Source organism: Nycticebus coucang, chromosome 24 (assembly GCF_027406575.1).
Source record: "Nycticebus coucang isolate mNycCou1 chromosome 24, mNycCou1.pri, whole genome shotgun sequence".
NCBI lineage: Eukaryota > Metazoa > Chordata > Mammalia > Primates > Lorisidae > Nycticebus > Nycticebus coucang.
The window spans coordinates 14,310,763-14,333,954 of NC_069803.1; the positions used below are offsets into that span (position 1 = coordinate 14,310,763).

Below are 23,192 nucleotides of genomic sequence, written 5' to 3' on the forward strand. Positions count from 1 at the left end.
GCAGAGGAGCTCATACTGGGAGAGGAAGGGCAGATGGCCCTTCCAGTTTAATCTGGCTGCAGTCCTATCCCACCCGAAGCACTAAATAATTTGTTCTATCTCTGCCTCCCTGTCTCAAAATCACCTATATTCAGCTACAGTTCAGGAGTAGACATTCTGTGCTACACTTACAGATTTCCCCTAAGGAGTCCCAGAGCTATGTAATCCTCAACATTAAGAAAATATTTTAAGAGGTTGGCATTAGAATGGGTCCTGCCTGTGTTGTGATTTTCTCTTTGGTTTGAAAAAGATGCAGGAATGTGGTAAGCCCTATGGCAGGGGGCTTTCCTGGAGAGTTCCCTCTTTTTCTTGTCCCTGGGTGGCTTGCTAAGGAGGTGGAAGTGTGGAAAACTTCCCTCTGGCTGGGCACTTGTGTACCCTTCAGAAGACGAGAGTGCAGGCAGTGGCCCCTCACGGCCTGTGTCCATGCCACCCCAGTGTCGGATTTGGAAACACAAACCTGGGGGAGCTCAAGAGGCCACCTGTTATGCCCTTGACTTATGGATTTCACACTTGATTAATTTAGTTACTCAGCATGCACTTAGCGCCTGCTGTGTGCCCTGTACTCACTGCTATGGATCCAACAGTGAACGAGGGAGATTCCACCGTGTAGAGAAGACACACTGCACACCTTCAGCTGATAGGTGTTGGTGGACTTTGGCCCTGTGGAGAAACATCGCTGGTGACAGACTGCACATTACCCCCTGGGGGTGTGCTCCTTTATACAGGGTGGCGGGGAAGGTGGTTTCAAGGTGGTAACATTTGGGTAGGGACCTGAATGGAGTGGGATGGGGAGGGGAGCTGGGTGACAAGGACAGGTCTTGAGCTGGGGTGCTTTGCATGGGGGTCCATGAGGCTAGAGCAGAGTAGGTGAAGTGGGAGAAGAGAGGGCAGGTGATACCATCAGAGCCGTGGGGGGGAGCAGATCTCACAAGGCCCTGTAGACTCCAGTGAGGATGTGGCCTTTTCTTCTGAGTGACCATGGAAGGGGACACTGCAGGCTCTGAGCAGGGGGGGAACTGGTCTGGCCTGCGGTATGAGAGACCCCTGGGTTTACGAGTAGGAGCGCAGCGAGAAGCTTGCCCTGGTGTGCAGAGGTGACGGTGGTGTGGGCTGGAGGCACCAAGCGAGCACGGTAGATGCTGGACGTGTCTGAAGGCCGAGCACAGAAGGGGCTGGTGTCTTCCCTGTGGGTGGAAAGAGAAGAAAAGGAGTGGAAAACAACCGCACAGTTTCGTCCCAAGTCACTGAAGAAGAATGGGGAGGATGTTGACTGACACAAGGAAGGGAGTGACCCAAAGAGTCTGGCACCAGCTGGGAGTAAGAGTGTGATTTTGGCCTATCAGTTATCCAAGTGGTGGTATTGTTTTTTTTTTTTTGAGACAGAGTCTCAAGCTGTCGCCCTGGGTAGAGTGCTGTGGCATCACAGCTCACAGCAATCTCAAACTCCTGGGCTCAAGCAATTCTCTTGCCCCAGCCTCCCAAGTAGCGGGGGACTACAGGCACCCACCCGCCCAGGCTGGATTCTAATACGCCAGCCCCGGTGTATGTGGCTGGCCTCTTAGCCGCTTGAGCTGTAGGTGCCGAGCCTCAAGTGACAGTGTTAATAGGCTATTGTATTGCAGACCGAAGTTCAGGGAAAACCCCAGCTGGAGGTAACCGAGGCCATGGCCAGGCAAGTGACCTAGTTGGGGTACACAGGAGTTTGTGGTGGCTTCCATGAGGACTGAGCTGCCTCCGAGCCGTGGCTTCTCCACCGCGCAGCCCTTTCGTCTGACAAAGCTGGTCCCACTTGGGGATCCCTTACTTTCTTCTCGCCTTGAACGCCTTCATGGTGATGTTCTTTGTCTGTCCCTGCCTGGGCTTCAGTCTGGGTGTCTGTTGCACCTGCACATAGGTAGGGGTATAATTGAAATATGCAGAATTCATTCTTGTTTACAGTTATAACTTTTAAGGGGTTAGAGTGGCTAAGGAGTGCTGGGTTTTGATGGTTTGTGCAATTTAATGTTTTTCCTGTCATCATAGATGCTGTGGGTTGAAGATGACCTGTGTCCAGGCTAGATCTAGTGTGAATGTCACTCGGGTAGGGGGGACTAGATAAAGGAAAGCTTTCCTTGGGATTCCTCCCAGTTGGAATCTCCTCCTGCCCTGCTTGTTTGTGCACGTGGAAATATTACTCGTGTGCAAAAGAAGGAGGTTGAACCCTCTCAAGGTTCCTTCTGGCCTTGAGGCTCCGTGGGTCCCACTCCAAGTTTGCAGGCTTCCTCTTGTCTCCCAGGCCCAAACTTTGACTCCCCCACCTTCCTCCCTTCCTCAGAGAAAAACGAATTTGCAGGGATTCTTGTCATCTTCCTTGGTAGGAGACAAGAAACAAATATAGTTGAGCAACTCGGTGTAACTAGGAGTTAGGACCCTGACTCCCTCATAGTTGAAAACGCACATAAAACTTAGTTCAATGTAAACATTCCACATTGTATATCAAAGCAGTACCCTGAACCTCATAAATACATCAATGTACAAAGTTATGATTTAATAAAAAATAATTAACAACAAAAAAAACTTTTAAATCCCACAAAACTTAAATGATTAATAGCTATTGTGAGGCGGTGCCTATGGCTCAAAGGAATAGGACGCTGGCTCCATATACTGGAGGTGGTGGGTTCAAACCTGGCCCCTGCCAAAAGCTGCAAAAAAGAAAAAGCTATTGTGGACCAGAAGCCTTAGCAATAGCATAAAGAGCTAATTAACATATTCTGTATGTTATATGGGTGATTTGTGTTATATTCTGTATTTTTACCACAAAGCTAGAGAAAATAAAATCTTATTAAGAAAATCAGGGCGGTGCCTCTAGCTCAGTGGGGAGGGGTTCAAACCCGGGCCGGGCCTGCTAAACAGCAGTAACAACAAAAAAATAGCCAGGTGTTGTGGCGGGCACCTATAGTCCCAGCTACTAGGGAGGCTGAGGCAAGAGAATCGCTTAGGCCCAAGAGTTTGAGGTTGCTGTGAGCTGTGACACTACAGCACTCTACTGAGGGTGACATAGTGAGACTCTGGTCTCAAAAAAAAAAAAAGAAAGAAAGAAAATATGTTTACTATCCATCCCGTGGTCTTCTTGTTGAATGGGCTGTGGAAGAGAAGGGCTTGAATTTGCTGTCTCAGGGTGCAGAGGTGGAGCTCTGCTGACCCGTACAGTTCAAACCATGTTGTCCATGCGTCACTGTGTACGGCTTCTGATCATTCTTAAAGGCTTCACGTACTTCAGAATCAGGGAGATTTTGACACAGCCTTTGGGCCACTGTTTCAAATTTCAGGTCATAAAAGCTCCTCTTATTTCCTGTTGAAAGTAAAACTCGTGTTGGAGGAAGGACGCTGTCGTCTGAATGCTTTTATGCTGTCTGGACTGTAATTTCTCTGGGTCTGGAACTGTTTTCCAGTAAGAAGTAGGTAACAGGCTATCAAAATAAAGAGTAACCTTTTGAAAGCACTTCAGCCCAGCAGTGTGGGCTTTTTATAATCCTGCCTTGCGTTTTAAGAGAGGGGAGGGCTCTGTTGGGTTTGGGCTTCTTGCTTCCTGCTCCCCACTTCTCCCCAACACACTTTGATCTGTGAAGCTTGTCTAATCCTCAGCCAAGTCTGCTGGAACTTTATCCAGAGCAGGAAAAGGGGAAATAGTTTTCCTTTCTTGGGTGGATTTGTATTTATATAAACCTTAAGCAATGCAAATGGAGCCAAGTAGCAGAAGCACATGGCTGATGGGAAAGGCTTGGCTAGTCTGTCCCTCTGCACTGAGGCACTTTTGACTTGGGTCTTTAAGAGTCCGTGAGACAGTGGCCAGCCCTCACGCACATTTGCCTGCAGACACGCTTAGATGGAGGGCCGGGATGGAGAAGCGAGGGACTGAGCCGCAGCCCCAGGGTGTGTGGGTCACACTATCCACGCCCTTACCTATATCACTGTACAGTGGTCCCCTTATCTTGAGGGTTACATTCCAAGACCCCTAGTGGACGCCTGAAATCCTGGATGGTGTGAGCCTAGTTGGCATCTGTCAGAATACTTTTCTGTTTCTCTTTTCATCTTTTACCCACAATTTAATGCCTTTTTCATCTTAAGTGACTTAACCATGTACTGGGACCATACCTGCAGTGTGACAGCAAAACTAACATGAATTTCTTTTTCTTTTTTTAATAATTTCACGGATAAAAGATTTGTTCTTACTATAGATCTAGCAAGCTCAGCATACTATTTTTTTCTTTCCTTATTGAGTCAAGGACTTTCACTTTCTCACTTTAAGGGAGCACTTTATGCTTTTCCTTGGCAGATCTTCTCTTGCCTGTTGGGGCCATGATGAAGTAAAATAAGGGAACACAAGTACCATGATACCATGACAGTCCCTCTGATCACCAAAACAGCTACTAGATGACTAAGGGCAGGCTGGAGACACTGGGTGGCATGGGGGTGGTGCAAGAGTTCATCACGCTGCACAGAATGGTGCACCATTTAAAACTTAAGAATTGTTTATTTCTGGAATTTTCTATTTAATATTTTTGGACCCAGGTTGACTGCAGGTATCTGAAGCAAAACCGAGGATAAGGGGAGACTACTAAACAGATAGATGGATAGATAGACAGGTAGATAGATAAGTTCATTTTTACTGTCTTCAGTTGTTACTGAGAGACTAATGTTGGAGAAAGCCTTAGCTGTCCTCTGTCTTCAGCTTCTCAGAGTGCTCCCCACTATTAATTTACTTGTGTGAATTTATATCAGCATTTTTTTTGCACCAGCCTTTGCTGCTTCTGTGGATAGGTGTTTTTAAAGCTTGCGTGCCACTGATGCAAGCACATTCATTTTGTTGTAGGGTGGAAGGGGAAACTTCCCTTTTGCTCTTGGCAAGTTCACTGAAAATCAGCTGACCAAAGGCAGATTAATAAGAGAAAAGGCATACAACATGTTAACATGCACAGTGGGTGGGGGAACTCAGAATGATGACTCTCCCCTCTCCCCACTGGGGCACAGAAGCTTATGTCGCCTTTTCTTAGAGGAGGGAGGAGAGAGGGAACTAGGCAGTTCTTTTGAGGGGCAAGCAAATGATGATTAGGGAGAATGAATGGACCAGGGGGACAGACGTTAACTTGTATATGATTCTCTTTGGAATCAGAATGAGCCCAAGAGGGAGGCGTTATCTTGTGAAAAAGTCTGTCCAGATATGGTTTTGTTCCTTAGTTGCCTTTTTTTGCGGTAAGATTTTAGGAAGGGCACAGAAAGCAGTTGTGTTACTTTTAGTAAGAAGCTTTCTTGGTCAGAGAAGGCAATTCAAGGGACAGTCCCTTATGGCACTTGGGGGGGGAGAGAAACAAGATGAGGTTAGAGGGACCTTGACTCTGAGACTTATTTCTTTCCTTGGGTGGATTTGTGTTTAGATCAGCCAAGTTGAGATCTTCCACTTTTCAAAAGCGCTCAGCATGCCCAAATTGCTTTATATTGAGAGAATCATTATCTATGCCCAAACATTGTAAATTGCTGCTTTGAAGTCACAAGTGGTGCCCTATGGCTCTACTTTTCTAGGCTATGAGGTGGCCCATTTTTAGACATGACTGAGAAATCTCGTACAGAATCTGGAGGGAAGATCTGTTTTTCATGTAGCAGCAGGGGTCACCTGGGACTAATGACAATAATGAGAACAGCAAGTTTAAAGAATGTTGATATAAAAGTCTTTTACTTTGCTGTTGTTTGTGCTTTTAGAACTAAGAGCAAAGCTCTTCCTAGTAGGTGACTCAGCTTCCTGCAACCTCCCTGGAGCAATTTGTCCTACATATGAATAAATGCCACATGAGCCACTTGCTGGCCTGGGATGTTTATTTTGTGTCTGGTTGAGCCTCACACTTCAAAGTGGAATCCTCTGGAGTTTCTACCTGGCTTCTCAGCCCAGTGCTGGAATGGATGGTTGGGGAAGGAACCTCCCTCTGGGCCGCTGGAGATGCCCAGACCCTAAAGCTTCCGCAGGTGAATATCCAGGAGGAAGAGCAGACTGCAGGAGAGGTGGATGGGCTCTCCGACCGCAAGGAACGCTGGAGGAAAAGGACCCTCAAATAGGCAAGCCCGAGGAAGATGTAAGAGAATGCAGCAGAGTCCTGGGTTTGTGTGAATAAAAAGAAACCCCCCAACAGAAAACATTAAAAGGGGACATATCAGCTTGTGATGGTAGGGAAAGACTAAACTCGGGTACAGATTTGTTAGCAGTTTTTTCCCCTTGATTTTCCTTGGTTGAACTTTTTCCAAATGCTTGGGAGGAAGTGCTGTGATCTGAGGCCACAACCCTTTGATCTAGAAGAGGCCTTGTGTGATGCTTCATCACGGCCCGTGGACCAAATGCAGTTCCTCTTGAGATACCTGAGATATTTAGTCACCTCTTTCCTTCCTGTTCCTCAAACCAAAAAATAAAAGCCTTGTGTAAATAGCAAGCAAACATTACTGTTAGGATGACCATCTTCGGTCAGGAGTTGGGCTCGTGGAGGAAAGGCTGAGCTTGTGAGCCCCTTGTGGAGTACCTGCTGTAAGGGGAAGCGGGGTCAGGCATCCGTGCTCAACCTGGCATGGCCTGGCTTCCCCTACATGCTTCATTCCCAGGAGGATCTGAGCACGTCCCAGGTTAGGATCATTGTGGGCATCACAGCAGTAATTGAAATTGTGACCTTGGTTTTTTCTTCTCTGCCTGTACCTGTCATCAGTTTGGAGGATGTTAGGTGGAAGTGAAGTATTGAAATTTAGTGTTTGGTGCTGCAAGATGAGGCCTTACACCAATTACTGAAGTTACGTACTGAGTTACATCCTTAGTTTAAGGGCATCTCCAAGAACCACAATTGGCCTGACTTATTTATACGACTTTCCAAGTTGTTCCCAAAGCCTCAAGGCATACAAGGACATTTCTGAGTATTGTTTTTGTTTATCTTTTTTAAAGCCATCTCAGCATTCAGAATTGAAACTGGACTTGAGAAGTTCAGAAATGGCTAGAGATAGAAACTTCCCTTCTTTTGAAAATGGCCCAGAATTTAGTGGACTTGCAGGAGTAAATGATGAAAATGAAAACACAGTTCTAAAAGACGTTCAGTTCATGATTTTTGATAGTTTAATTTTCTGATGCTGAATCTACAATTCCAGCCAATTCCCTGGTGAGTTCAGCACCTTCCCAGAGAGTTTCTTATTTAGTTTATACCAAGAATTTTTTTTTTAATGCACAAAAAGAACAACCCAGAAACAGAACAGATATTGACTTACCAATGATAACATACCAGGAATTTTTTAACCAATAAATTAATTCCTCATTCTAGGTTATTGTTTGCTCTTGTTCTCTCAAAAGTCATGATAAATTTACAAAAAAAATTTCCAAAACTATATTTTTTCTTTCCATTTTCAATTTACTTTTAAGCTTGATCTTTAGTTCAAATGAGAGAAAGTACCTTGAAGTGACATTTTATGATCCACTTCTTTTTGGTTTCTAAATTTATTTTTTATATTGACATTTACTCCCCTTGGCGACTTATAAAGTGTCATTTGAAGACAACCTCTTACAGTCTAGGAGGGGCATATTTTTATAGTTGTGCATAACTTTTATACGGGTTCTGTGACACCTCCTGGGCTTGGAGGGAAGGCCCCGATCTGTTCCTGCTCTTTGTATAGACTTGCTCTGTTAACTTCCTGCACCATGTCCTCTTCTAAGAAAAGTTATAATTAAAGGGCCAAGATCAGAGTCACTTCACAAAATAGATTTTCTTGTATAAATAGAGCCTATCAGAAAGTCAAACCAGGTCTGTTTATTGTATTTCTTCTGAGCGAGCATTTTCCTAAGGGGGACCTTGTGGTGTGGAAAGGGGCGGGTTGCGGGGCCCTCCCCCCCAAAGGAAAAGTCATCACACTTTGCAAACAGTTGGCAGTGTTGGAACCATGGGTATGGCAAGATTTCTTCTGCCACCTTTCCTAAAGCCTTATTTTATTTTTTTGAGACAGGGTCTCACTCTGTTGCCCCAGCTAGGGTGCTGGGGCATCAGCCTAACTCACAGCAACCTCCAGCTCCTGGGATCAAGAGATCCTCCTGCCTCCTGAGTAGCTGGGACTACAGGTGTGAGCCACCATGCCCAGCCTCTTTTCTAAAGATTTTAAATACGCACAGGAGCACATTTTTAAATTGAACATTTGAATGTTCAGTGCATACTTCTCCTGTGACCCAAGGTACCCTTTTATCTCAGTCCACCTTTCCTCTTCCCTAGGAAAGTGACTGTATAATTCTCCAGTCCTTGGTGTCCCTGATAAATTGGTGTCACAAAGTCGGGAACCTTCCAAAGCACTGATTTCGGAGGATGCTGCCTTTGCCAAGAGGAGGCTCATGAAATTGTATATTTCATAGCAGCCACATCCAGATTCATACCTAGTTAAAAAGACAGCGGTTGACTTTGGGGGCAGAGGGCTATGAATTCTAATGTATTAGAGTGAAAAGAGATCTCGAAGGCATCAGAAAGTCAAACCAGGTCTGTTTATTGTATTTCTTCTAGATAATTTGTTACTTCATAGAATCTGTGTAGATGGTTTCTTTTAATTTCTAGACTACCTTTGCTATGTTGAGGGATGTTTATAACTAGGGTCTTTACCCTAGATTAGGAAGTGGCTTTTATTTGCATTGAAAAAAAGTTTAGACTTTTAATATTATAGTTGAAGTCATCAATATAATTTTTTAGCACTTTGCACAATATGCCCAGTATTTGAGAATTCTGATGATTAGCAGAAAAGGATGAGTTCATTTCACTCATTTTCTGTTGATTAAAAAAAAAAAAAAGAAAAGCTAATAAAACTTGGTGTCCTCTTCTTCCCTGGGGAGAAACACACGGTGATAAGAGTTTGCTGGCCTTCTAATGGCAGAGGCCTTATTAAGCACAGCGTTTTTGTGAGTTCAGTGGGTACGAAGGGCTGCGTAGTGGCCTACCACAGTTTCAGTAAATACAGTGCTCTATGCAGTAGGCCAAATTTCTGCACCTTCAGAAAGACCGATTGTATCATAAGATCTCCAAATAGAGGAAACATCAGCATTGAAAGTTGGCATCTTCCTTTTGTAGAGTCATACTTTAGTCTCTTTTATTATCCACTCCAACATAAGTAAGCCAAGCGTGGTGGTGCATACCTGTAGTCCTAGCTACTTGGGAGGCTGAGGCATCACTTGAGGCTAGGAGTTTAAGGCTGCACTGAGCTATGATGATGCCACTGCACTCTAGCCTGGGCAACAGAGTGGGACCCTCTCTCTTAAAAAAAAAAGTAAATAACCTCAGGACCAATTCATTTTGAATGACTCATTTCGTGCTGAATTCATTTATGATCTTTCTCAATTTGTGTTTCTAATTAGAATGTACTTTCAAATTTATATTTCCACATAGAAATTTCATTTTCATAATATTTAATGACTACAGACTATTCCACCTTGTTAAATGTCATAGTTTTTAGCCATTTCCCCCTTGTTGGACATTTGAAGGAGCTACCCAGTCTTCACAGTATTATAAACAGTGCTGCTATGAGCAGTCAGCGTATAATTTTGTCAGAAAGGCCTGCTTCCTTTAAGCAAGTTTCTGAAAATAGAAATATACCAGGTCAAATGTATATTTTTTCTTAGTTTATTGCTAATGTGCACTCTTTAAGTATAATTTTTTTTTTCTTTTTTACAGCTCCCACCTACTTTGGGATGTAGCTTCTTAATTTACTTTTGCTAATGATGACAAATTATGTAATAAGATCAACAATTTTTTTTTCATTTTGAATTTTTCAAATTTTTGGTGGGATGGTGTTTTGCATGTCATCTTTTTTGGTCTAATTCTGCTGTTTTGCTCTACTACAGAGAATCTGGGTACTGATCATGTACTTGTATGAATTCTTTATGTATTCGGAAGTGTGAACCTTTATGAAATCTAATCATGACTGTAATGGTAGTGTCAAGAACCTACTAGATGCCAGATAAAGTGTTTAGCGTTTTTCATGTATGTATTACTAATTTAATTGTATCCTTGTTGCCAGATATTCTGATCTGGTGGCTAAGGGTTGAGTCAGATGGTCTTAGATTCAAATCCCAGCACTGCTGCTTCCTCCTGCGACCATTGGCAAGTTACTTATCCCCGCGGAGCCTCAGTTTCCCCTTCTATGTAAGGAAGATAATAATTGTCCCTAGCTCATAGTGTAATTATACCACATCAAGCACAGAGTAAGCATTTAGTAAGTGCTGGTTGCTACTGTGAGCATCCTTTTTTCTTCCTGGGTTAACTTTGATTTGTTTCTCAGTTTGACCTGCTTTTTAGTATTACAGCACAGCAGTGCAGTGCACCTACAGTTCTCCATTCAAACATTGAATGTTACTGGGTCTTTCCCAATCCTGTGAGTCAGTATTAGTCTCTCCTTCTTGTGACTCCATCTCTTATAAATTTGCTTGGAGAAGATGCAGGATGGTGGGTGGTTCTTTGCACACTTGTCTTTCTCTGTAGAAACTGAGATCCCCCAGGACAGAGGCCATCTCCCCGGGACAGAGGCCATCCTCCCAGCACAGAGGCCATCCCCCCAGGAGAGAGGCCGTACCCCTAACACAGAGGCTATCCTTCCAGGACAGAGGCCATACCCCCAGGATAGAGGTCGTACCCCTAACATAGAGGCTGTACTCCCAGGAGAGAGGCCATACCCCTAACACAGAGGCTATTCTTCCAGGACAGAGGCCATACCCCCAACACAGAGGCCGTACCCCCAGGATAGAGGTCGTACTCCTAACACAGAGGCCGTACTCCCAGGAGAGAGGCCGTACCCCTAACACAGAGGCTATCCTCCCAGACAGAGGCCATACCCCCAGGACAGAGGCCATACCTCTAACACAGAGGCTATCCTCCCAGGAGAGAGGCCTTACTCCCAACACAGAGACTGTACCTCCAGGACAGAGGCTGTACCCCCAGAACAAAGGCCGTACCCCTAACACAAAGGCTGTCCTCCCAGGACAGACGCCATACCCCCAACACAGAGGTCGTACCCCTAACACAGAGGCTATCCTCCCAGGACAGAGGCCGTACCCCCAACAGAGGCTATCCTCCCAGGACAGAGGCCATACCCCCAACACAGAGGCTGTACCCCCAGGACAGAGGCCATACCCCTAACACAGAGGCTATCCTCCCAGGACAGAGGCCGTACCCCCAGGAGAGAGGCCGTACCCCTAACACAGAGGCTATCCTCCCGGGACAGAGGCCATACCCCCAACAGAGGCTATCCTCCCAGGACAGAGGCCATACCCCCAACACAGAGGCTGTACCCCCAGGACAGAGGCCATACCCCTAACACAGAGGCTATCCTCCCAGGACAGAGGCCGTACCCCCAGGAGAGAGGCCGTACCCCTAACACAGAGGCTATCCTCCCGGGACAGAGGCCATACCCCCAGGAGAGAGGCCATCCCTCCAACACAGAGGCCTGCATCTTCTTCAGTCCTCACCCACAGAAAGGTCACAGTAATTAGTTCTCAGTGGAAGAAGGCACTTCATTTTGAACGTCGAGTTTGTTAAACTCAATTAGCTTTCGCCATTTTGCTGGCTAACACGTACTAAACTGCTCTTCATATTTGCGTTAAGATAGGTTGAGAGGGAAAGACTGCTTTTCTTATGTTCTTAATCTAGGCCCATTTCTTAATCCTGGAGCACCGTCATCTGCCATCGTGTGGTAGGCTGTTGACGTAGACGGATGTGCTGGATATTGGGAAGCATAATGCTTGTCCCTCAGGATTCATTAGCATCACGTGTAGCTTTTGTGTGTGAACTTCTGGGTGTCTTCCACTTTCTTGCTCTGTTACCAGGCCTGGCGGTGCTGCTAGGGTAGGACCCAAACAAAACCAGTTACCCATGTCTGTGTGACACTAGGTCCAGGGATGAGGTGAACATAAAGCTGTTAGTTTAATAGAAATTGGTAACCTAGGCTTAACAGTCTGCTGCAAATTACTTCAAATTCCCAATTTAACTGATCTTCTGATCACCAAAAGCTACAATATTGTCAGCCAAGAAGCCAGCTGTGCCTGGCCAGTACCAGGGACGGGCACTGGAGACAGGAGCTTGGCATCTGCAGTTTTATCCTGGGTGTCCCGGCAGCTAAAACGCAGACAGAGCTGAGGCTCATGAGGGATTCTAACCAGGAGAGAGTTTTCAGGAAAACTAGAGAAGCCAGTCTATGTTCAAGTCTTGGGGGGGGGGGGGGGAAGGAGATTTTAGGACAGACAGTAGAAATTGAAGTTGTCCAGTAAGGATCTAGATTGGGGGGGGTCTAGGATGCGGGGTGTTCAGAGCATAGTCTTATTGGTGTCCTGTGGGACTGGTGGCTTGGTGTGCAGACTGAAGCTATCTATTGGGCTTGGAGCAAATCTGTTGACCTCAGAGAGCTTCTGGCATGTAAATTGCTGTGTGGTGCCATCCGGTTTCAGTCTAGCTTTGCCTACTACCCTGTCACTTTGGTTCATTTTGTTACTTTGGTAGCACTTGACGTTTCCATTTTTAACTTACATTTTGATACTTTGCATTTTTACCTTTTTTTTAGCTGGTGTTGGAGTATAGTTCTGACCCAGGTATCCATGATGCAGACTAATGGTACTGAATTAACTTGTGCAGCAGTTGGGTGTTCACCATGGTTAAGGAGCTCCAGTCCCATTCAATTCATGCTATATAAAAAACGTTCAAGTCAGGAAATGACTCTTTCATAAAAGCGTGAATATGTCAATGTTTAATTCATTATCAAAAAAATAGTGTTTTAGATTGTTCTGGAGGAAAGGTGTACTCTGGCATAAAGGCTATCCCTGCTTTGGAGAGATGGTAGGCCAGCAGAGGAGGGGAAGGACCCAGAAATGGGTTTCCAAATGGGTTCCCAAATTCACATCTCCAATCCACAGAGTTCTTAGTGTAACTTCCCTCAGCATTAGCTTCCTTGTTTGTAAAATAAAGATAAACCACACTCAGGGATCTAAAAATAGACCTGCCGTTGGATCCTGCAATTCCTCTACTAGGAGTATATCCAAAAGACCAAAAATCACTTTGCAACAAAGATATTTGCACCAGATTATTCATTGCAGCTCAATTCGTAATAGCCAAGTCATGGAAGAAGCCCAAGTGCTCACCAACCCATGAATGGATTAATAAATTGTGGTATATGTATACCATGGAATACTATGCAGCCTTAAAAAAGATAGAGCCTTCTTTTACGTTTACATAGATGGAGCTGGAACATATTCTCCTAAGTAAAGTATCCCAAGAATTGAAGAAAAAGGATTCAGTGTACTCAGTACTTCTATGAAACCAATTTATTTTTACTCACACTTTCTTATGAAAGATAGATCACAACTATAGCCCAGGATGAAGGAGAGAAATGGAGTGGGAAGGGAGGGGAGGGGGAAGGTTTGATAGAGGGGGGGTAAAAGGCGGGACCACACCTATGAGCATATGACAAGGGTACAAGTCAAATCTATCAAATATAGAACATACATGTCTTAACACAATAATCAAGTAAATGAGGCAAAAGCTATATTAATTAGTTTGATGTAATGTAAGCACTCCAAACTGTATTAAAAAAATCAACACATTGGGGTGGCTCAAAGAAGTAGGGCGCCGGCCCCATATGCTGGAGGTGGTAGGTTCAAGCCTGGCCCCGGCCAAAAACTGCAAAAAAAAAAAAAAAAAATCAACACACTGTACCCCACATATGCATAAGTGTATTCATGATCTATGTGTATATGACTTGATAAAAAAAAAAAAATAAACCTTATAGGGACATTGTCAAGATTAATGAGATGCACGTTTAAAGCTCTTAGTTCACTGCCGGCTCATGGGCAGGCTCCATCAGTGTGAGCCATGCTGAAAGGGAGATGTTGAGAAATATGGTATTTTGAGGCCAAGGAGTTTTCAGTTACCCATTGTCAACCATGGTCCCCTTATAATGAGATGCTTTGAGAAAGTGAGAAAAAAAGAGATCATATTCACATAACTTGAATCAGTTATAACAATTATTGTTATAATTGTTTTATTAGTTATTGGTGTCTCTTACTATGCAATTATAAATTAAACTTTTTCATAGCTATCTGTGTATAGGAAAGCACACAGTCTACATGGAGTCTGGTACGATCACAGTCTCAGGCACCTTCTGGGTTCTCTGAGGGATGAGGGGGGGAACCACAGGACCTCAGAATCTCTAGGCTGTCCAGTCAGCAGCAGCTGGGAAGGCTGCCAGACAGCTGAGGTTTTAATTTCAGTAGCGTCTTTCCCCAGGTGGCATATGTTTTGTGTCCTGGGTTTGGTTTATTTTCTTTTCCTAGGTGTAAGGAGGACAGTTTAGGCCATGACGCGTGCCCTCCACAGCCGGAAGCTGTTTATTGGGTACTGTGTGAGGAAGGGCAGTGTGTCCTAGGTGAGTGGATGACGGGAGGGAACTAAACATGGAATCATTACTGCTCGTAGGGACTTAATGATCCAGGTGGAGAGGGATGATATCCAGGGCGTGCAGAGTGGCAGATTTCCTCTCGGTGTCATGGTAATCCATTAGGTGACTTATCTGTTTTTACTAGACCCCATTCGTCACTAGATGGTGTTGTGTTAGTGATTCCAACCCTGCACGCTTACCTGTCTGGGGAACCCTGCTGCCAGGGGGAGGCTGGCCAGGTCCCAGCCTGCTTGCCTTGGTAATGCCTTTTGTCTGCTGAGTTTCTGGATCATTTATGCAGGGCTTGGCTGAAATCCCATCTGCCCCATCCTCATTACCAATACCTCCCTGGCAGTCATTACTCCATGGGGCTGTGGGGATCCTGACTCAATTGATGATAAGTGGAGAAAGTTCTCCAGAGTCAGTCTGTGAAAGGGAAGGTAAGCAAAGCAGCCCCTGATGCTGCCTTCATGCAGGTCATAGAATGTTCTCGTTCTCAGGCATAGATGAGGCGGTGGAGCAGAGGCTGCGCATTTGTTCTCTGAGTCCAGCATCTGCAGACCCTCCAATTCCTCACTCCTGCCCTTCTCCCTCCCTCCTTGACCCTCAAGCTCTGCATTTGGCTGCAGAGTGACCCCGTTTTCAGGGCACGTTGCCTTAATGCTCCTCTGTCTCTCTGTTTCATGCAGGGGAGTTGCTGAGTCAGCCCAGACCAGAAGGAGTGGCAGAGATCATTTGCCCCAAGAACGGCAGCGAGCGAGTGAACGTTGCCTTGGTTTACCCGCCTACGCCGACTGTGATCAGCCCCTGTTCCAAGTGAGTTCTGGAAGCTCCACAGCCTGTGCCCCTTGCTCCTGATCCTGGCTCCGCAGCTGTGATGACAAAAAGCCAAGTTAAACTGCATCTGCGCAAACCTTGTACAGACCCCAGAGCAGACATGACTCTTCTGGGTGACACTAGCACCCAGCTTACGTAGCAGCACAGGAACTTATATTTCCTCTTTTTTGTGCAACTTTTTACTTTTACTGATAAAGTCAGGCTATTTTTTAACAGCTTTTTTGAAATATCATTTCTATACCACACACTTCACTCATTTAAAGTGTACAGGCATTGTTTTTTAGTATATTTGTAGGTATGTCCAACCCAAAAGAGCAGCTTTTGATTGGGGGGGGGTCTTACCTCTGTCATTGCTGAATTAAGTGGACCCCCCACTTCACAGAGCAGTGAGGGCTCACGAAATAAGAAAGGCCTACAGAGAATCAGTAATAGAGTATTTTTTGATGCAGGGCTCTGATTCTCTAGTCAGTGCCTGAAAATCAAGGGCTGCGCAGTTTTTACCACTTTCTCCCCAAGTGGACTTGAAGACAGAGAATGCACAGTGCAGACCAACTCGGGGATGGAACGCTAGCTAGCGCTGCGGGTAGAGCTCATCCTGCTGCGGCTTTGTGTGCGTCTGTCTTCCTTTCCTCACCCTCCTCTCTTATCTCTCCCCTCTTCTCCCCTCCTCTCTTCTCTCTCCCTTCCTCCTCCCTTCTCTCTGTCCTCCCCCTCCTCTTTGTCCTCTGCTCTCCTTTCCTCTTTCCTTTCCTCTTCTCCCCTTCTCTCTGTCCTCTCCCCTCTTTCCTCTGCGCTCCTCTCCCCTTTCCTCCTCTCCCCTCCTTTCCACTCCTCTCTGTCCTCTCCTCTCCCCTCCCCTCCCCTCCCTTCCTCTCCTCTCTCTCCCCTTTCCTCCTCTCCCCTCCCCTCCTCTCCTCTCTCTCCCCTTTCCTCCTCTCCCCTCCCCTCCTCTCCTCTCCTCTCTCTCTCCTTTCCTCCTCGCCCCTCCTTTCCACTCCTCTCTGTCCTCTCCTCTCCTCTCCCTTCTCCTCCTCTCCCCTCCCCTCTCTTCCCTTACCTCCTCTCCCCTCCTTTCCCCTCCTCTCTGTCCTGTCCTCTCCTCTCCTCCTCTCTCCTCTCCCCTTACCGCCTCTCCCCTCCTTTCCCCTCCTCTCGGTCCCCTCCCCTCTTCTCTCCTCTCCTCTCCCCTCCTTTCCCCTCCTCTCGGTCCCCTCCCCTCTTCTCTCCTCTCCTCTCCCCTCCTTTCCCCTCCTCTCGGTCCCCTCCCCTCTTCTCTCCTCTCCTCTCCCCTCCTCTCCCCTCCTTTCCCCTCCTCTCTGTCCTGTCCTCTCCTCTCCTCCTCTCTCCTCTCCCCTTACCGCCTCTCCCCTCCTTTCCCCTCCTCTCGGTCCCCTCCCCTCTTCTCTCCTCTCCTCTCCCCTCCTCTCCCCTCCTTTCCCCTCCTCTCGGTCCCCTCCCCTCTTCTCTCCTCTCCTCTCCCCTCCTTTCCCCTCCTCTCAGTCCCCTCCCCTCTTCTCTCCTCTCCTCTCCCCTCCTCTCCCCTCCTTTCCCCTCCTCTCGGTCCCCTCCCCTCTTCTCTCCTCTCCTCTCCCCTCCTTTCCCCTCCTCTCAGTCCCCTCCCCTCTTCTCTCCTCTCCTCTCCCCTCCTCTCCCCTCCTTTCCCCTCCTCTCGGTCCCCTCCCCTCTTCTCTCCTCTCCTCTCTCCTCCTCTCCCCTCCTTTCCCCTCCTCTCTGTCCTGTCCTCTCCTCTCCTCCTCTCTCCTCTCCCCTTACCGCCTCTCCCCTCCTTTCCCCTCCTCTCGGTCCCCTCCCCTCTTCTCTCCTCTCCTCTCCCCTCCTCTCCCCTCCTTTCCCCTCCTCTCGGTCCCCTCCCCTCTTCTCTCCTCTCCTCTCCCCTCCTTTCCCCTCCTCTCGGTCCCCTCCCCTCTTCTCCCCTCTCCTCTCCCCTCCTCTCGTTTCCCTCTCTCCTTTCCTCCTCTCTCCTCCTTTCCTCTCTTCTCTGTCCTCTCCTCTCCTCTCCTCTCCCCTCTCTCCTCTCTCCTTTCCTCTTCTCCCCTCCTCTCTTCTCTTCTCTTTCCTTCCTATTAAAACCAAAGAGGCCACTTTTAAACTGAGATGAAATCCCTGTTATTTCTCAAATCTTAAAAAGTAGCAGCCTCGGGTCTTCTTGGGTCAGACCTCATTATCTGGGTGATACCAGCTACACGGCTTACCCAGCAAAGCATTCAGATGCAGCAAACTCTAATCTTCCTTCCTACCGGCCTGCATAGAATTTTTTTTATTTATTTATTTTTTTTTAATTTTTTTGTAGAGACAGAGTCTCACTTTATGGCCCTCGGTAGAGTGCCGTGGCCTCACACAGCTCACAGCAACCTCCAACTCCTGGGCTTAGGCGATTCTCTTGCCTCAGCCTCCCGAGTAGCTGGGACTACTGCATAGAATTTTTTAATGAAAAAATTGTATGTGAATATAAGATTTTTATAGGGAGATTGGAGAGTCTGCATTTGAGAATTGTGGCCTCTCCCCTCTCATCCTGGGACCCGTCCAGCTGCATTTCAGAGCTCTAGCGGACGCTCCCGGCTGTCTTTATGGCAGCAGCTCCCCTGCGTGTGTGCCCTCTGCAGGGAGAGGGTCTCCACTGGCGCAATAGCAGCTGCAGGAGACATGTGATGCCCCCTTTTCTCCAAACTGGGCAACTGATTAGATAAGACAACCCAAGGCCGTATTTGCTGCAAAATATCACTGAGCACTCAAGGGAAACTTGTGTCTAAGACCCTCACATTCAGAGTGCTGTTTTATCTAACACACATAATTTATCACTAATATGACCCTAAGACACTGTGACGTCTTGACGGGCTTCTTAAATATTCAAGAAGGATTACATGATGACTTGGTATTAATCAGAATATCCTCTGTCTTGAACATACCGAATAACAAACATTTTGCAGTTTTTGAAATCTCTGAAATTACGTCCCTTTCTTTCAGAGACACCTAAGGTAAAGGGAAGCCGTTATTCAGGAAAGACATTTTGTGTTTGTGTAGATTTCCCAGAGCCAAAAGAGACATTAGTTTATTATTTGCCATAACCACGTGCCAAAATGGGGGAGGGGTTTTAGTATCTGTTTGCACAAGAAACACCACGCCAGCTTTATCAGTATTGTCCTGTGGACTTCTGGGTGTTCTGCCTCAGAAAGACCTCATTTATACCAACCTGAAAAAAAAATGTTATCAGCCTTTCTCTCTCTGACAGCTTCCTGAACCCAAATGAACAAGCAGCCCTAAAGTCTTGGGTAACCAGAGGCGCAGAGCTGTGATGACTGGATGCTGGCGGGAGGGAGTAGGCATTGAACCGGTTTTGATTCAGCTGTCTGGATTGTGAAATGAGTCACAAAAATGTTCTCATAAAATGGATGATGACTTCGCAATGTAATTCTCAACTCTAAATGAAGGAATATTCTCTAAATAGGAAAGTTTCGCATGCCTGGCAAGACTTTTCTTGGAAATGACCATCTTTTAGTGTGGCGGCAAGGAGAAAATGGTCTCCTGTGTGACCATCTGTATAAAGGTTCTCCTAGATTTGAAGGTGTTTCACTCCCTGCCCCGACTCCGGAAGCATCACAGCCCATTTCCACAAGCACAAAACAAATGTGGAGGCCTGGACAGGGTCCAGACACAGTGGGAGGGCTGATTCACAAGAGGATGGTAGTGTGTTGTGTACAGGAGATTTGGGGGGATGGATGGGGAGAGCTGTCAAAGGAGGTGGTCATTACACCAACACCGCTGAGCCTGAGACCTGGGGTCCCTGCTGGCACTAGGAGCCAAGACACTGGGACTGTTGCACTGGTTTTTTGCAGCTCAAGGACATTAACCCAAGCAGGTCACAGTACAGATCAGGTTTTAAAAATTAGTCATGTGTGTCAGACATTCTTGGGTGAAAGATCAGGCATGAATTTTTAAAATCAAAAAAGTCACCTGGGTGATTCGAATTTGTGTCTGCTGGACTTTCTGCTCCCTCAGATCCCTTCCATGCCCCTTAGGGTGGGCCCCCTGGCTAGAAAGGGCCGGGAGGGCCGAACGGCCCATGCCCTCTTGCTATTAGCCTCAGAATAGTCCATGCCGCTGTTCAAATCAGGACAAAACTGAGAGTGGCAGGAAGGCTATTTATTATCATTATGCCGGGATGGTCCCAGGCAGGCCAGCCTATCACCCTAGTCTCAGCCCACTGATCTAGCTCTTATGGGTGGTTTTTAAAGACATTCCATGGGCTTCAGTGTGGTTTATAAAGAAGAAAACAGGGGGGAGGCGCCTATGGCTCAGTCGGTAAGGCGCCGGCCCCATATACCGAGGGTGGCGGGTTCAAACCCAACCCCGGTCAAACTGCAACCAAAAAATAGCCGGGCGTTGTGGCGGGTGCCTCTAGTCCCAGCTGCTCGGGAGGCTGAGGCAAGAGAATCGCTTAAGTCCAGGAGTTGGAGGTTGCTGTGAGCTGTGTGAGGCCACGGCACTCTACAGAGGGCCATAAAGTGAGACTCTGTCTCTACAAAAAAAAAAAGGGAAGAAAACAGGGATGATTGTTAGTTGATCGGCTTTTCCTTATGAAATCCTCGCTTTTCTATTTATTTTTAAAAATGTCTAGGTGTTTTATTCTCACATGGAGAGAAACCAACAATAAGGAGTAGATAGGAACTCAAAAACTACAGCAACAACTTGAGGAGGCAGAGGCAGGAGGATCTCTTGAGCTAGGAGTTCAAGACCAACCTGCGAAACATTGCAAGACCCATCTCTACCAAAGACAAAAAAGCCACCAGGCAATGTTACTCTTATAACTTGTCACAGTAGTTGGGGGCTGAGGTTTCAACCAGCATTCCCTTGGGATGAGGCTGCAGGAACTGAATGAAATGCCCATCCTCCTACCCCTCTCCTTCTAGGGAGAAGCAGGAGCTGAATGGCCTTCTCTTTGCTGATGATTAGATAGAAACATGAGTAATCTCCACCCTTTGGATATCTTTGGTTGATTTCCAAAGGCATCTGCATTTGAAATAAGGTAACATTATCTAGTAGCCACTTTGCCTGGGTTGCTCCAAAAATCTTAAAAATATGAATTGTGTGAGGTATGTGTTTTTAGCACATTATTAATACATAATTTCCATACTCTAAAACTCGCCCATTCGGTGATTAGAAATACAGTTGTAGGGTTTTATAACCATTGCCACAATCTAATTTAGAACATGTTCTTTACCCCCCAAAGAAAACTTAAGCCTATTTATAGTCAGTTGTGTCTATACAAAACCTGGTGCCATGCAGTCAGTAAATCTTTGTAACACCACTTTTCAGGAATTGTTTTGCTGGCTGGTGTGTTGGTATGAAGCAGACTTCTGAGTTTTGTTTTTATTTTTATTTATTTAATTTTGCAGTTTTTGGCCCTGGCCGGGTTTAAACCCACCATCTCCGGTATATGGGGCTGGCGCCCCACTCCTTGAACCACAGGTGCTGCGCAACACTTTGGAGTTTTAAAGAAATTCTCATAAATGTGTAATCCTGGGCATAGTTCAGTCTAAAGAAAATGAGTTGACTTTACCCCTACTGCTGGGCCTTGTTTCCTGGATAGTGAAAAGGTGTGGGTGTTTTGGGGGGTTGGGGGAGGTTCGTCCTTCAGAACATCTTCATGGCAGCCTGATTAACCCCCAGATAGTTGAGGGGTGCTGAGCCTTTGTCACTAGGAGTCATAAAGAGCGCAAAAATGGACTTTGATGGGAAGGGGGCATGTGCGGTGGCTCACACCTGTTAGCCTCTGGGAAGCTGAGGCAAGTGGATTGCTTGAGGTCAGGAGTTCAAGACCAGCCTGAGCAAGAGCAAGACCCTATCTCTACTAAAAATAGAGAAACTAGCTGGATATCATGGCAGGTACATGTAGTGCCAGCTACTTGGGAGGCTGAGGCAGGAGAATCGCTTGAGCCCAGGAGTTGGAGGTTGCTATGACAGAGTGAGACTCTGTCTCAAAAAAAAATAGACTTTCATGGGGAAAAGTAGGGAGCAAGTAGAAGAGATTATCTTTTATAAATTTTATCTGTGAATCTTTGTCCATTTGCTCTTCAGGTTGAGACACAATATTCTAATTCCCAGGGAAGGTGAGTCCCTTTGGACAAAGGGTAGCTGGCCAATTGCAGTTCATTTTTTAGGCATCCTGCCAAATGTTTCCCTTTTCTTTCTCTTTGAAATAAGGGTTAGTCCAACCTCTTCTGCCCCCAGTTAAACTGTAAAGCTCTATGATAAACTGCCAGGTGACCCAGTTTACCTAGTGATCTTTATGTACGAGAGAGAGAACTCAACAGGTTAGTATGTGGAAGCGTGTTACCTTGTGGCACCCTGGAAGGCAGCCCACATTCTGCCATGGGGTTTCTTAATGGGCTGACCCTAGAACATACAGGAAGTGGTGATGTGTCATATTTATTTTCCGACAGGGACATTTCCCTTATGGTGGTACCATTTCTCCCTATGCTCCCTCTTCTGGGGAGCAGCGGGAGTTCTCAGAGACTGAAGAAGGATGTTCATTCTGATTTGGTCAGTTCATGCATTGCAGAGCTAGAAAAAAATGGGCTGGTTTGAAAATTGTTGGGCGAAGCTTTCTCCTTTTCCAGTAAGTACTAATAATAGCAAGCGAGGCTGACATACTGCATTGCAAATTTCCCTTTTAAAATCTTAGATTATTTTCTCTATACTGTTCCCATTCAAGCAAGAGCACCATTAGATTCCAGTTACTCACTATTTGTAAGTATTCTCAAAAGCACAGTGATGACTTTGCACAGGAATTTTGGCAGTCACATTGTTTAGACATAAGGTTATTTAAGACCAATTGATATAGCCTGACATAGCCTTTCAGAAAAAGTAGGATGAAGACCCTGCAGCCTTTATCTCACCAAGCAAACAGGCAAAATATGTCTAACTTCACACAGATTGTTTAGTATGGAGTTAGTTATGGAGTAGTTTGAAGGTTTCTTTAGAAAGCAGGGGAGCAGAATGAATTCAGCTTCATCACATTGGAGCATTTTTACTGTCCACAGAATTCTAGAACATGGAGGGTGGGGATGGGGTAGTATTTCCCAAGGCTAAGTGAGGTTGTCTGTGGGGTGTATCACATTGATTTACATTGATTTGTTTTGTTCTCTGCACAGTGAGAGAGCACGTGGCCTTGCTCCTTGTATAGGCCAGAAGAAAATGTGTTTCTTTAATTACTTAGTCTCCCATCAGCCACATTGATACCAGAATTTTTCCCCTCTCTGCTTAGGTATCTTCATACTTTCTTGGAAAATTAAGTGGAAAAGATAACGCATCTTTTCCTTATACCATCATTTTTACTGTACCCAAACTGTGACTTTAGGAGCACCAAATTTTAAGGGTAAGTCTCTGTGAAGCAGAGAAAATTTCTTAAATAGGTAAGGCCCTCCCAAGCCCTTGGAGAGTTTAGGGGTAAAAAGGGGGTGTCGGGATGAAGGGATTCCATAGAGGAGGACATCTTAAGACGACAACTCTTATACTTATCTAGAATCAACTTGAAGTCAGGAATTAGGAATAAGGAATTTGTTTGACTCCTTTGCTTAATTGACCATGGTAGCGTATATAGTAGCAAGCAATCTTAGATCCTTGTCAGAAAAAGGAAATCATTTTTCTAAAAATAGACTATGATGCAGGAATATCACAGTTGGCTGGATCCACCCCATTTGGGACTCTGCAGGGCATCATAGGCAGAGAGAGGCAGGGACTTTATTGTGGGATGTGCCCGCCTAGCGCTGGCTGGCTTGAATAATTTCAGTGGCTGGCTGGGGCACAGGGGTTGTCCTCGGTTGTCTGGCCCTGGGGTGATTAGGGCA

At 46.0% G+C, this 23,192-nt stretch overlaps 1 protein-coding gene across 4 annotated transcripts in view; it reads left to right on the forward strand.

Annotated features, from left to right (window-relative positions):
- Positions 1 to 23,192, forward strand: part of MFHAS1 (multifunctional ROCO family signaling regulator 1) — a 100,165-nt gene that overhangs the window by 71,209 nt on the left and 5,764 nt on the right. The window contains exons 2-5 of one of the 4 annotated variants that reach the window (XM_053578654.1): positions 15,177 to 15,303; positions 20,253 to 20,368; positions 21,786 to 21,961; positions 22,610 to 22,720. In XM_053578654.1, coding sequence (XP_053434629.1) covers positions 15,177 to 15,303; positions 20,253 to 20,295 — 170 coding nt within the window. In that variant the 3' untranslated portion in view covers positions 20,296 to 20,368; positions 21,786 to 21,961; positions 22,610 to 22,720. Of the gene's footprint in view, positions 1 to 15,176; positions 15,304 to 20,252; positions 21,962 to 22,609; positions 22,721 to 23,192 lie in introns of all 4 variants that reach the window. The other 3 variants (XM_053578653.1, XM_053578656.1, XM_053578655.1) reach the window with 3 other exon arrangements.